Source organism: Miscanthus floridulus, chromosome 10, assembly GCF_019320115.1.
Source record: "Miscanthus floridulus cultivar M001 chromosome 10, ASM1932011v1, whole genome shotgun sequence".
Taxonomy (NCBI): domain Eukaryota; kingdom Viridiplantae; phylum Streptophyta; class Magnoliopsida; order Poales; family Poaceae; genus Miscanthus; species Miscanthus floridulus.
Window position 1 is genome coordinate 12134346 of NC_089589.1, and position 13928 is coordinate 12148273.

The window sequence follows — 13928 nt, forward strand, 5'->3', positions numbered from 1 at the left end:
CAAAATTTCTCAACACCAATTTTTTCTGTCTAACCCTCCTCTAACTAACCACGTGAATAAGGAAACTGTCTCCGTTCACAATTCATAATCAAATAGATTTCTCCGGTTTGAATTTCTTATGTCGGCAAACTTCTACTAACTACGTGAATAAGGAAATCGTCTCCATTATCTCTGTTCACAATCATAATCAAATAGATTTCTCTGGTTTCAATTCCTTGTGTCGGCAAACCTCTAACTAACTACATGAATGAGGAAATTGTCTCCGTTCACAATCCTAATCAAATAGATTTCTCCTGTTTCAATTCCTTGTGTCGACAAACAACGATGCCCTAGCCGTACACGGACCATGGATAGGTGACCGTGTTGGCGTCCGTTTCCGTTTTTGCCCTCCACGTACATCACTTTCCTTTCTAAATACGTCTATTTTTTATTTTCCATAAATATCATAATAAATGATAAATATAATAATTATGAATCTTTGAGCCCTTGACTCATTTCTTAAGAAGCAGAGGTTTTCACCGTCAAAATTTTGCCATAATTTTGATTAGAATTAAAATCTATTTTATTATAACTTGGTTCAGTCCCACTAATCAAATTAAATTAAACGGAAGCTGAAATCTTGATTAATTTTTTGTGTGTAGTCCATTATCTATATCAATCGATATATAATATTAAAGAGGCAAAATTTTTGCCAAAATTTCCGTCTTGCCTCCACATTCATCTCTAAGAGCAACTCCAACAGTTTTCCATCCCTCCTCCCCATCCTTCATTTTTTGGCAAATTGAGAAAAAACAACCTCCAACAGTTTCCCATCCCTCCTCCCCATCTTTGGCAAGTTCGGAAAAACACCTCCCCAGCGCGCATATATGCGCGCGGGATACGACTTCGCATCCGGGGCTCTTCGTTTCTTAGCGGGGCTCTTCGTTCGCTTAGCGGGGCTCTTCGTTCGCTTAGCGGGTCTCTTCGTTTTGTTAACGGGTTTTTTTATTTTACCAAGTCAAAAATGCCAAACTCTTGGAGATGGATTGTTTTTTTACTTGGCATATAATTTTGGGAGTTGGCAAATCACAAGATTTGCCAAGTAAAATTTGACAAACTCTTGGAGATGCTCTAACCATCCGCAATCCAAAATCAACTAGATTTCCTCCCATCCCCCAAATCTATACCAAGGATTTTCCAAATCGGCAGGCGAGGTGCAAGGGACCAAACCGAGACTAAATCAAAACCACCACATCTATCCAAATCCAAAACCAAAATAAGACTAACTCTAGAAAGAGAACAGCTTATAAAAATCAAATCAATAAATTTGTAGTTTCTAATACTGACGACCACATGAAAGGTCCTAATGGCTAGAGGGGGGGTGAATAGCCTATTAAAATCTCTACACTTAGCAAACCGGTTAGACAAATATGAGGCGAAGCGCGTGTTGCGCTAGCCTACTAAAAATACAAGCCACCTACCACAATTTTAGTTTCTATAGTCTCTATCCACACAATGGCTATGTCACTATACTAAGTTAGTATGCTCTCAAATGCTAACTAAAGAGCCACACTAACCAAACTAACAAGCTGTCATGACTAGCTACACTAAAGAGCTTGACAACTAGTTTGCGGTATGGTAAAGAGATAGAGCAAGATGGTTATATCATCGAGTCGAGGAATAAACCAATCAATCATAAGAGTGTATACCAATGAATACCAATCACCTCGGAATCAAATGTTGACACAATGATTTTTTATCGAGGTTCACTTGCTTGCCGATAAGCTACTCCTCGTTGTGGCGATTCACTCACTTGGAGGTTCACACGCCAAATCCTCAATAGGGTGCCCCACAACCAACACAAGATGAGGATCACACAAGCCACGAGCAATTTACTAGAGTACCTTTTGGCTCTCCACCGGGTAAAGGTCAAGAACCCCTCACAATCACCACGATCGGAGCCGAAGACAATCATCAACCTCCGCTCGACGATCCCACTCAAACAATGCACTTGGATTCACTCACAATCTCACAAAGATGATGAATCAATGATGGAGATGAGTGGTAGGGCTTTGGCTAAGCTCTCAAGGTTACTATGTCAATGCAAATGGCCAAGAGTTCGAGCTAAAGCCGGTCTACACGCCTTTAAATAGAGCCCCCCACGAATAGAGTCGTTGGGCTCACAGAGAAGCCCACTACGCACCGATCGGACGCGCCGGTCATACTGACCGGACTCAGGATCCCAGCATCCGGTCCATGGATGTCTGCCACATGTCCCCTCCTTTGATTTTCCACCGCGTGATCTCAACGGTCGAATCACAGTGTCTTTCACGATTAAGTGGTGATCGGACACGCTGCTCAGACATGATCGGACATACCCCGCCTGGAGTCCGGTCACTTCCAGTAAGCATCTAGAGATGATTTTTTGCGACCAGACGTGTCCGGTCACCCCTGACCGGACTCACCCAGCGTCCGATCAACACACAAACCAAACCCCCGAGCGTCACGTCATTAGTACCGGACACGCCAGAGTAGCGTCCGGTCGGTTTTATCAGCCAGCGTCCTATGCAACTCAGAGAGAGTCCAGAGAGTTCTCTGAGCGACCGGACGTGTCCGGTCACACATAACCGGACTCGCTCAGAGTCTGGTCAGTCTCTGCAGACTGACCGACGCCTAGGTTTAGCCATCGAACACGTCCGGTCCCATGAGGACAATGTCCGGTGCACTCAGTGAAACCCTGTCTTTTTTGTAAGGGCGGACACTCTGCCGGTAAAGTTTTGAACCCTTGCTTCCAAGTGCTAAACACAATATGTATCACCTTTGTGCATATGTGTTAGCATATTATCACAAACATTTTCAAGGGTGCTAGCACTCCACTAGATCATAAATGCATATGCAATGGGTTAGAGCATCTAGTGGCACTTTGATAACCGTATTTTGATACGAGTTTCACCCATCTTAATAGTACGTCTATCAAACCTAAATGTGATCACACTCGCTAAGTGTCTTGATCACCGAAATGAAATGACTCCTACCACTTATACCTTTGCCTTGAGCCTTTTGTTTTTCTCTTTCTTCTTTTCAAGTCCAAGCACTTGATCATCACCATGGCATCACCATCATTATGTCATGATCTTCATTTGCTTCACCACTTGGAATGTGCTACCTATCTCATAACCACTTTGATAAACTAGGTTAACACTTAGGGTTTCATCAATTCACCAAAACCAACTAGAGCTTTCACCACAACAATCACCAAAAATCAACAAAAATGAATTCCTTCTCCATCCATACACGAAATCGACCAAAAAGGAAATCAGAGAAAGAATTGAACCGAGGAAATCAGAGAGAGAATCAAGGAGGACATTAGATGGGGGCGCGCCTTCAGGCCGCTCGAGGCGCCCACGCCGCTGCCTCCACGCTGCCGGCCAGGGTGCCCATGCCGTCGACTCCCCCCGCGCGGGCGGCTTGGTGCGCCCACGCTGCTGGCGAGGTCTGAGGCGGCACGCCTTTGCTAGGACGTCCTCCACAGCACATGTCGTTTTCCATAAAAGTTTTTGTTTTCTCCCGTTACAACGCACGGCATGTTTTGCTAGTAAATATATAAATCTCATTTTTTGGAGAAATCAATTAATCTTAGACTTCTGGATTTATACAAAATAGTATCAACATTATATATGTAAATAAATTTATTATAAAAATAATATTTCATGATTCGTTTGACTATATTTATTATATTATAATTATTATTACAATTTATACTCCATTCTAAAATAAAAAGTAATGAAGCATTCAAAATTTATTTTGAATTATAAGATATTCTAGGTAAATTGAACTGTTCAAAACACTAATTATATCTGTATCTGTCATTAGTGTCTACCACCAGTTTTAAAATATGAAAAGTATAAATCTTTTTACTATGAATGAAGGTTACCTGTGTCATTTATTTTTACTCCATACTCTATCCTAAAGTTATTTTTACTCCATACTCTATCCTAAAGTTTATTTAATACATTGTATTTTAGAAAGGTGAGCATATAATTACTCTCTCTCATCTAAACTTTAAGGCCCCGTTCGCTGGTCTGAAATTTGGCTGAAACTGACTGAAAACACTGTTCCGGTTGAATTCTTGTGAGAGAAAAACACTGTTCCGGCTGAAAAAAGAAGCCGAATAAGCCATTTTTAAGACAAGCAAACGGGACCTAAGTTGTCCAAACTTTTCTAGATACTTTTTAGATATCTATTTGAAAAAGCTACAACAACCTACAATTTCAAACGAGGACTTCTCATGTACTCCTTTCGTCCTAGAATAAGTATACATCTTGCAGTTTGAGGATGATGAAGAGAATCTTAGATGTGTCCTAATATATAAAATATTAATATTTATAACACAAAATAAATATCATTAAATTAATCACGCTTATGTTTTTATAGTAAACTAATTTAAAGATACAAATATTTTAATTATTTTTTTATAAATCTAGTTAATTGAGAATGATTGAGTTCCCAAAATGTGAGATATATGTATTTATTTTAGGACGGCTAGATTTACATTGTTTTAGAGTTTAGACAGTATATATAAACCATTCCGTACAGGCTGCTCTCTCTCTCTCGTCTCTCCCGTCCGTGCCTGAAAACCCCCCATCTCCTCCTCCGCTCTCGCGGCCTCGGCGAGCTCGCTCCCGGCTCCCGGTCCAGGAGGTGGGTGTGAGGGATGGAGAGGCTGGAGAGCTACCTGAAGGAGCACTTCGATGTGCCGGCGAAGAACCCCTCCGAGGAGGCGCAGCGGCGATGGCGCTCAGCCGTGGGCCTCGTCAAGAACCGCCGCCGCCGCTTCCGCATGGTGCCCGACCTCGACCGCCGCAGCCAGGACGAGGCCCAGCGACAATCCATCCAGGTACTCTCCTACTACCCAGCCCCACAGCAGCCACTAGCTAGTCAACCAGACTTCATCACTCTGCTCTCTGCTCTCTGCTCTCTGCTCTGATTGCTAGCTTCCCCTTCCGTAGCCATGCCCGTGGTCTGCATCTTGCATCTCTGATCCCTCACCCGGCACCGGCACGTGACGCTTTCTCCATCTACAGTATTTTTCTCTACTACTAGAGCAACCAACTTGTAGTTTTTTACCACCTTTTCCGAGTCAATCTGTCCACCTAACCCATTCTGTAATCTGTATGCTTAACCGCATCTGGTTCATCTCTATCTCTTGTGCTAAAAAAACAAGTGCACTTTACGGCATGTACACTGTAGAGGTGCAGTATTTCAGCATGTAGACAGTAGAGTAAGCAGTAAAGTCGAATGATTGATTACCAAGTTGGTCTTTGTCTTGCCATCGGAATTCGTGACACGGGAGAAAGTGATAAAACCCTCGCTCATTGAAATGTCTGCATGGGAATGGTAGCGATGTACGCAAAGCTAGACAAGGAACATTTCATAATACACTCGTTCTGCATATCTTTAGGATAAAAGAAAAAACAGTGAATAAAAAGGTTTTCATAAAAAAAATAAAGAAATCTATTTTGTATGGTTCTTATTTCGTTGAAAACGTTTCCATGAGACTTTCTTTCATTGAAGAAGTCCATGACTAATACTCATATTCATCTAGCTGGTCCACATGCAAGTTGTCAATCAACGAAGAATATAAAGCCACAGCTTTTATGCTGCTGTTTCACACAGTTCATACCATACCGAATATGGCCCCCTTCGTTTTGTTCACTTTTGTGTTTCATTTCACGGTCCATTGGTCCAATTATCTGCCCAAGACTGAGTATGACGGCGACCCTCCATGGAGGAAGCTTCCAGGAAGCAGCCTCTTTCCAACGGCAAGGGGCGTCAAAGCTGGGCAGGTGCACAAGCATCACCTTGGGCCCCAATGCAGCCACATTGGTTCCGTCGTCGGGGCCCCTCACCTGTCATAACCTTGTGCTCTTTTCTTGTGAATATCTACTACTACTAGTATAACAGATGTCATAGTTTGATGACTTATCCAGATGTGCATAGTTTAACCTTTTCTGTTTGTCTGACTCGGAGAATCCAACGTTTTGTCTTTATTTATTCAGTGGATTAGGAGTAGTTAGTTATATGTGCTCTAGTTTTGGCGCATCCCCGGTGGATGCACATCCATTTTCAGAAGGGGGGGGGGGGGGGGGGGGGGGGGGGGGGGGGGGGTAAAGGAATGCTATAGTAGACTGTTACTAATAAACTACAAATCATCTCATATTGATGCAGTACCTTGTAGTATTGTATCTCATATTACAAGTAAGGAAAGAAACAATATGTTATATCCATGTAGTCACAGCTTTTCATTCTTTGTTTTTGCAGGAAAAAATTCGGCTTGCCCTGGTTGTGCAGAAGGCTGCCATCACCTTCATTGATGGTATTACATAACTGCTTCTGCTTGTCTTACAGTTTATTTTGCTGCTTTACTAACTTCCATCTAACTTTTGAACCATCTGGTGGTGTTAAAGGTGCCAAGCATAAAGACTATCGGATAACAGAGGATATCATAAAAGCTGGATTTTCCATAAATCCTGATGAACTGGCATCGATCACAAGCAAGCATTATGTGAAAGCTTTGAAGATGCACGGTGGTGCAGACGGGATATCCAAAAAAATCCGATCGTCATTCGACCATGGCATATCTGGCAGTGACCTAGACACAAGGCAAAACATCTATGGCGTCAATCGCTATGCGGAGAAGCCTTCAAGAAGTTTCTGGATGTTTGTTTGGGATGCGTTGCAGGACATGACTCTTATCATTCTTATGGTGTGTGCTTTGGTATCTGCTGTTGTGGGTCTGGCATCTGAAGGTTGGCCCAAGGGCATGTATGATGGCTTGGGAATAATACTCAGTATTTTGCTGGTCGTGATGGTTACTGCTATCAGTGACTACAGGCAGTCGCTTCAGTTCAAGGAGCTAGACAATGAGAAGAAGAAGATTTTTATCCATGTAACCAGAGATGGCTCTCGGCAGAAGATCTCTATATATGACTTGGCGGTTGGCGATATCGTGCATCTATCAATTGGAGACCAAGTACCTGCCGATGGACTGTACATTCATGGATACTCCCTTTTGATTGATGAGTCCAGCTTGTCAGGTGAGAGCGATCCAGTTTATATTTCTCAAGATAAGCCGTTCATCTTGGCAGGAACTAAAGTTCAGGATGGATCAGCTAAGATGATGGTAACCGCTGTTGGTATGCGCACTGAATGGGGAAGGTTGATGAGCACATTGAGTGAAGGAGGAGAGGATGAGACGCCGCTGCAGGTTAAGCTAAACGGAGTTGCAACCATCATTGGCAAGATTGGCCTGATGTTTGCCACATTAACATTTGTGGTCCTCATGGTTAGATTCCTTAATGAAAAAGGTTTAACAGTTGGTTTGTCCAAATGGTATTCTACTGATGCACTGACTATAGTAAACTACTTTGCAACGGCAGTCACTATTATTGTCGTTGCTGTTCCTGAGGGGCTGCCTCTTGCTGTTACTTTGAGTCTTGCATTTGCAATGAAAAAGCTAATGAATGATAAAGCACTTGTAAGGCATCTTTCAGCATGCGAGACAATGGGATCTGCTGGTACCATCTGCACAGATAAAACAGGAACTTTGACTACTAACCATATGGTTGTTGACAAGATATGGATATCTGAGGTCTCAAAGTCAGTTACCAGTAACAGTAGTTTGGAAGATCTGACTTCTGCCATCTCTCCAGTTACATTGAGCCTACTTTTGCAGGGCATTTTTGAGAACACAAGTGCAGAGGTAGTCAATGAGAAGGATGGTAAGCAAACTGTTTTAGGAACTCCAACAGAAAGGGCAATATTTGAATTTGGCTTGAAATTGGAAGGTCTTGATGCTGAGGATAGGACCTGCACCAAGGTTAAGGTTGAGCCTTTCAATTCGGTTAAGAAGAAGATGGCAGTGTTGGTCTCATTACAAAATGGCGTGTACCGTTGGTTCACCAAAGGTGCATCAGAGATTATTGTGCAGATGTGTGACATGGTGATAGATGGCGATGGAAACAGTGTTCCCTTGTCAGAAGCTCGGAGAAAGAACATCTTGGATACTATCAACTCCTTTGCTTCGGATGCTTTAAGGACACTGTGCTTGGCGTATAAGGAAGTGGATGATTTCAATGATGATGCAGATAGCCCAACAAGTGGCTTTACTCTAATATCCATTTTTGGCATCAAGGATCCTTTGCGCCCAGGAGTCAAGGATGCTGTGAAGGCCTGTATGTCTGCCGGTATCATTGTGAGAATGGTGACTGGTGATAATATCAATACAGCTAAAGCTATAGCCAAAGAGTGTGGAATACTAACTGATGGTGACGTAGCAATAGAAGGATCAGAATTCCGCAGTAAGAGCCCAGAAGAGATGAGAGACATAATACCTAAGATTCGGGTTCATTTCACTTCCCTCAACCTATGGTTACGCTAATATCTATTAAGATTTCATTTTTCTCAATTTTAATTGTCTTTCAACATTGGCAGGTCATGGCTCGTTCTTTACCATTGGACAAGCATACCCTTGTGACAAACTTGCGAGGTATGTTTCGTGAGGTGGTTGCTGTGACAGGTGACGGCACGAATGATGCTCCAGCATTACATGAAGCAGATATTGGCCTTGCTATGGGCATAGCAGGAACAGAGGTACTAGGTTATATTGCATTGATTCATGGATGACAAGAATACATAGATTGTGATTCAATGGTTGGAAAGTTGGTCAAAATAACCTATCTAGTTATTTTTATATCTTAATCTTAGGTTCCATGATTCAAATAGTTTGCCTTCATGGTCTCACAAAAAAACAATCTCAAAGATACTCATCTCTGCTATTCTTACTGTTTGAATCTCATGCTGACTGAATACTGGGCTGGTGGCATTAGGAGTTTAGAACTTCTCACTTACAAGGGCTTCTCCTTCAGCATCTCACCATGTCCCTTGAAATATAATGTTATAAACTTACATATTTTCAGGTTGCCAAGGAGAGTGCTGATGTGATAGTGCTTGATGACAATTTTACAACTATAATAAATGTTGCGAGGTGGGGTCGTGCGGTTTACATAAACATCCAAAAGTTTGTGCAGTTTCAGTTGACTGTCAATATTGTTGCTTTGGTCATCAACTTTGTTTCAGCATGTATTACAGGTATGGGCACCATCTATAGTATTCTTTCTCCAATACCAGTATGCCACAGTCGTTCAATTAGTGAATTCTTGATATCCCCTATTGAAATAATAGTATTTTGACTCTCGTATCACAGGCAGTGCTCCTCTCACAGCGGTGCAACTGTTGTGGGTCAATATGATTATGGATACATTAGGAGCTTTAGCTCTAGCAACAGAGCCTCCAAATGATGACATGATGAAGAGGCCGCCTGTTGGGCGAGGGGAAAGTTTCATTACCAAAGTCATGTGGAGAAATATCATTGGGCAAAGTTTATATCAGTTGGTTGTACTTGGGGTTCTCATGTTTGCTGGGGAACAGTTTCTGAATATCAAGGGTGCAGATTCCAAATCTGTTATCAATACACTCATATTCAACTCCTTTGTGTTCTGCCAGGTGAGCTCATTATAACTGTTATCAATTTACTTTCGTTGCTAGTGCAGCAGTGCCTACATCTACTTCAAACATTTTATTTGATTTACCCTAGCTTACATTTATAACTTGTTTGTCTCAATCGTAAACAAATAATAGTGTTATATGCAGTCTCTGCTTGGGGAAAGATGTCTACATTTAAGACATTTCCATATGGTAATGTCTGATCAGTGATTACATATATGATCTGATGAGCTTGAAATTATGTTGTCTCAGGTGTTCAACGAAATAAACAGCAGGGAAATGGAGAAGATTAATGTTTTCCGTGGTATGGTCACCAACTGGATCTTTATTGCAATCATAGCTGTGACAGTCGTATTCCAAGTGGTGATCATAGAATTTCTCGGCACTTTTGCAAGCACTGTTCCACTTAACTGGCAGCTTTGGCTTCTAAGTGTTGGCCTTGGATCGGTCAGCTTGATTGTTGGTGCCATCTTGAAGTGCATACCAGTTACCAAATCAAATGAACCTCCTGCAAGTCAGAATGGCTATGCGCCACTTCCCAGCGGCCCTGATGACATATAGCTGAAGAAGAAGAGTGATGGAAAAGGAGTTGCATTTGATAGAGCGGGTTCGTGAGAACCCCAAACGGGCCACGGCCACCTTCGATTTTGTGTCATGTTTGGAACAAGTAATAAACCACTGTCTAGGCTCAGTTTTAGCAGACTGTTATATCTTTTGTCCTGCAATTACACGTTTTTTTTTTCCTGTTTGCTGTTGCTGCTGTGTAAAAAAGATGGTGATGAACACAATGCAAGCACTGTTTTCTTGGGTCATGGCCCTCATGGAAACGAAGTTTTCTTGACTAATCCAAGTACACTTACTTTGTAGGAAGAAAAAGCACATTAACTTGACTAGCAAAATTCGAATTTACATAGCTGAACGCCTCTTTATTAAACTTTAAAGTGGAAATACATAGTAACAGAAACATTGCAACGTTGTCTAATAAAAACCCAGAAACATTGCATCAGCAGTAGGATCATGAATTCATGATCGAAGTGACATTAAGCTGCTAGTCACCGAACTCTACAAAACCCTAAACCACTGGATATCAATTCCCCAACAATTTATCAACTTGCGTCAGTATCGCCTTTCGGATCGTCGTCGTCGTTCTCTTGCACACCGTCACTGGGCTCTGGTTTCGGATCGTTGTTCTCTTGCACACCATCACACATGGTCTGTAGAACTGAGAAGGCGTTACTATTACTGTCCATGATCCAACCATCGTCCAGCTGCAGCAAATGTTCCACGGTAAACACAAAGTCAGAGTCTTCCAGCTTCAAATCTTGCGCGGTAAACTCCAAGTCTTCTGTAACCATCTCCAATCGCTGTGGCTCGTCGTCGGCCCTGATGTATACGCCGCCATGGACGCCGGCGCAGTGGTATTGGCAATCCCCGTCGACTTGTTCCATCATGGGTTGGTGTTGCCAAGTGGCCAATGCTTCTGCTGTCAGATCGGTCACCGGCGCAGCAGCAGCAGCAGCAGCATGGGACGACGTGGTGGCATAGGAGGAGCACCTGACATCCGGAGGCGCTGGCGCCGGCGCAGCAGCGGTGGTGGCATAGTAGGAGGAGGAGCACCCGACATCGGGCGCCGCCGTCCAGTAATCCGCGACGAAGTGGTGTTCCACCTGGCGCGCCAGCGCGCGCTGCCGCTGCCTCTTGTTGCACGGGACCGGCACGTCGTTGGCCTCGAGCTGCTGCTGGCGGTCGTCTCCGTCCGCCACCGCCGCCGCCTTGGGCCTGAGGTGCAGCCTGCAGAGCACCCTGACGCCGTCCTCGCCGGTGGCGTCGTTCCGGACGGTGCCGAACTCCTCCATGAGCCACGAGGTCTTGCCGCCGCCGACGGGGCGGAACTCGAAGGACTGGCGGTACCCGGCGCCACGGACGGGGATCCGCTTGCCGGACCCGTGCCACGTGCCGAGTGCCCCGACGGCGCGGTTCATCCGCTTGCTGCTAGCGTTGCCGTCCTTCCAGCGAGCGACGGAGAGGAAGTACCAGTTGCCGTCGTCGTGGGCGATGTGCTGGAAGCGCGACGCCAGCGTGCCGGGGTCCTCGCCGTACACGTCCGCGGCGGCCATGATGCCGTAGAACTCGCCGGGCGACTGGTGGCCGGGCTCGGTGGCCACCCAGGGCTCGAGGTAGCACTGGATCAGCTCCCGCGGGGTCGGCTTGAAGCGGTACCCTGGCGGCGCGTTCACGTTCGGCCACCGCGGCGGCGCGTGCTCCTCCATCTCTCCCGCTGCCGCCGCCGCCGTTCTTGGTGGACGCGCGCGTGCGTTCGTGGGCGTGGACGGCGCGTGGCGTTGCTGGTCTGCTGGACGATTTCACGCGCGGGCGGGGCTGATATAGTATAGAGACTTTTCCCTGTGTGCCATTATAAAAGATCGTAATCCCCTGTGTGCCCCTGAAAAAATTCAGCGGTCTTCAGCGCCACTACTTCAACTTTTTCATGTCATCTATGCCACTTCCGTCAGTTTTGGCTCTAACGCCGTTAAACCGCAGGTGTGAAAAGACGAAAATGCCCTTAAGTTCAAATATGTTATTAATTTTTTTTGAGCATCTTAACGACTTCAAATGAAAAAACTCAAAACTAGAAAGTTGTAGATCTCGTCGAGATCTATAATTTTCATATAAATTTTTTTTTCATTTAATTTCGTAAAAAAAATGATTTGATATGATTAATATATCTTAGAAAAATCATATTATTTTTTTTGCGAAATTAAATGAAAAAAAAAATTATATGAAAATTATAGATCTCGACGAGATCTACAACTTTCTAGTTTTGAGTTTTTTCATTTGAAGTCGTTAAGATGCTCAAAAAAATTAATAACATATTTGAACTTAAGGGCATTTTCGTCTTTTCACCCCTGCAGTTTAACGGCGTTAGAGCCAAAACTGACGGAAGTGGCATAGATGACACGAAAAAGTTGGAGTAGTGGCGTTGAAGACCGCTGAATTTTTTCAGGGGCACACAGGGGATTACGATCTTTTATAATGGCACACAGGGAAAAGTCTCTATAGTATAGCGCCCCGCCCCGCGTGTCCGACACCCAATGATTTTTTTTATTTCTAACCTTTTTTTAAAAAACAAATTCTAAATCTAACAAAGTTACTTTTTATTTTCAAATTTAACATTTTTTACTGCGCCAAAGTCCGTGGCGCGGCCAAAACACGCTGTCGCGCCATATGCATTGGCGCGACACGATTTACCACGTCGGACAGCGATTTTCACGCGGAAATCCTTACCGCGCCACTTCCGTTAGCGCGGCAGCACTGTAGCGTCACACCATACAGAGTGGCGCGGCGAGACGCAACCTTAAAAAATTGTATCTTTTTCATACGATTTTGAATGAAGATGATCTTTATATGAAAATTATAGCTCACAACGAGATCTACAACTTTTTAGTTTTGAGTTTTTTCATTGGAGGTTGTTAAGATGCTCAAAAAAATTAAACAAAGTTTTAGTTATATATTAATCGCGTACCAGCGCTGTCGTCTTGGAAAAATCATATCGTTCTTATATGGTGTCAAATGAAGATACTTTCTATATTAAAGTTGTATTTCTTGATGGGATCTATAAATTTCTAGTTTTGAGTTTTTGCATTTAAAATCATTAAAATATTTAAGAAAAATAATATAAAGTTTCAGCATCGTTAATCGCATACAAACACTTATCATCTTGAAAAAAATATATCTTTCTTATACGGTGTCAAATGAAGATTCTTTTTATACGAAAGTTATAGCTTTCGATGGGATATACAAATTTATAGTTTTGAATTTTTTTTATTTGAGATCATTAAGATGCTAAAAAATATATATAATTTCAGCATCGTATTAATCGCATACAAGCACTTGTCATCTTCGAAAAATCATATCTTTCTTATATGGTGTCAAATAGAAATACTTTCTATATGAAAGTTATAGCTCTCGATGGGATTTACAAATTTATAGTCTTGGATTTTTACATTTAAGATCATTAAGATGCTTAAAAAATAATATAAAGTTTCAGCATCGTATTAATCGTATATAAGCACATGTCGTCTTAGAAAACTCATATCTTTCTTATATGGTGTCAAATGAAGATACTTTCTACATAAAAATTGTATCTCTTGATAAGATCTACAACTTTATATATAATTTTAAGTTTTTTTTATTTGAGATCGTTATCTTGGGCACGCGACGTGACTAGGCATGTTTAAAACAACTTGAGCAAGTGTTAAATTACCACGTGGCACTGTCGCGGTACGTGACAAGCTCAAGTTCACAATTCAAATTCTACCTAAAGAAATTTAGATCAAATAAATTATTGAGCTTCCTGGGGCAGAGTTGAGTCTAGTTCACCACCT

The 13928-nt window shown here is 42.8% G+C and overlaps 1 protein-coding gene across 1 annotated transcript; it reads left to right on the forward strand.

Annotated features, from left to right (window-relative positions):
* Positions 1-4595: 4595 nt before the first annotated feature.
* On the forward strand, positions 4596-10388 carry LOC136486259 (probable calcium-transporting ATPase 9, plasma membrane-type). The gene is made up of 7 exons (XM_066483134.1): positions 4596-4876; positions 6301-6355; positions 6447-8383; positions 8473-8631; positions 8958-9129; positions 9245-9543; positions 9796-10388. Exons 1-7 carry the CDS (start codon positions 4694-4696, stop codon positions 10102-10104), a joined length of 3114 nt encoding a protein of 1037 aa, XP_066339231.1. The 5' UTR covers positions 4596-4693; the 3' UTR covers positions 10105-10388.
* The last annotated feature ends 3540 nt before the right edge of the window (positions 10389-13928 follow it).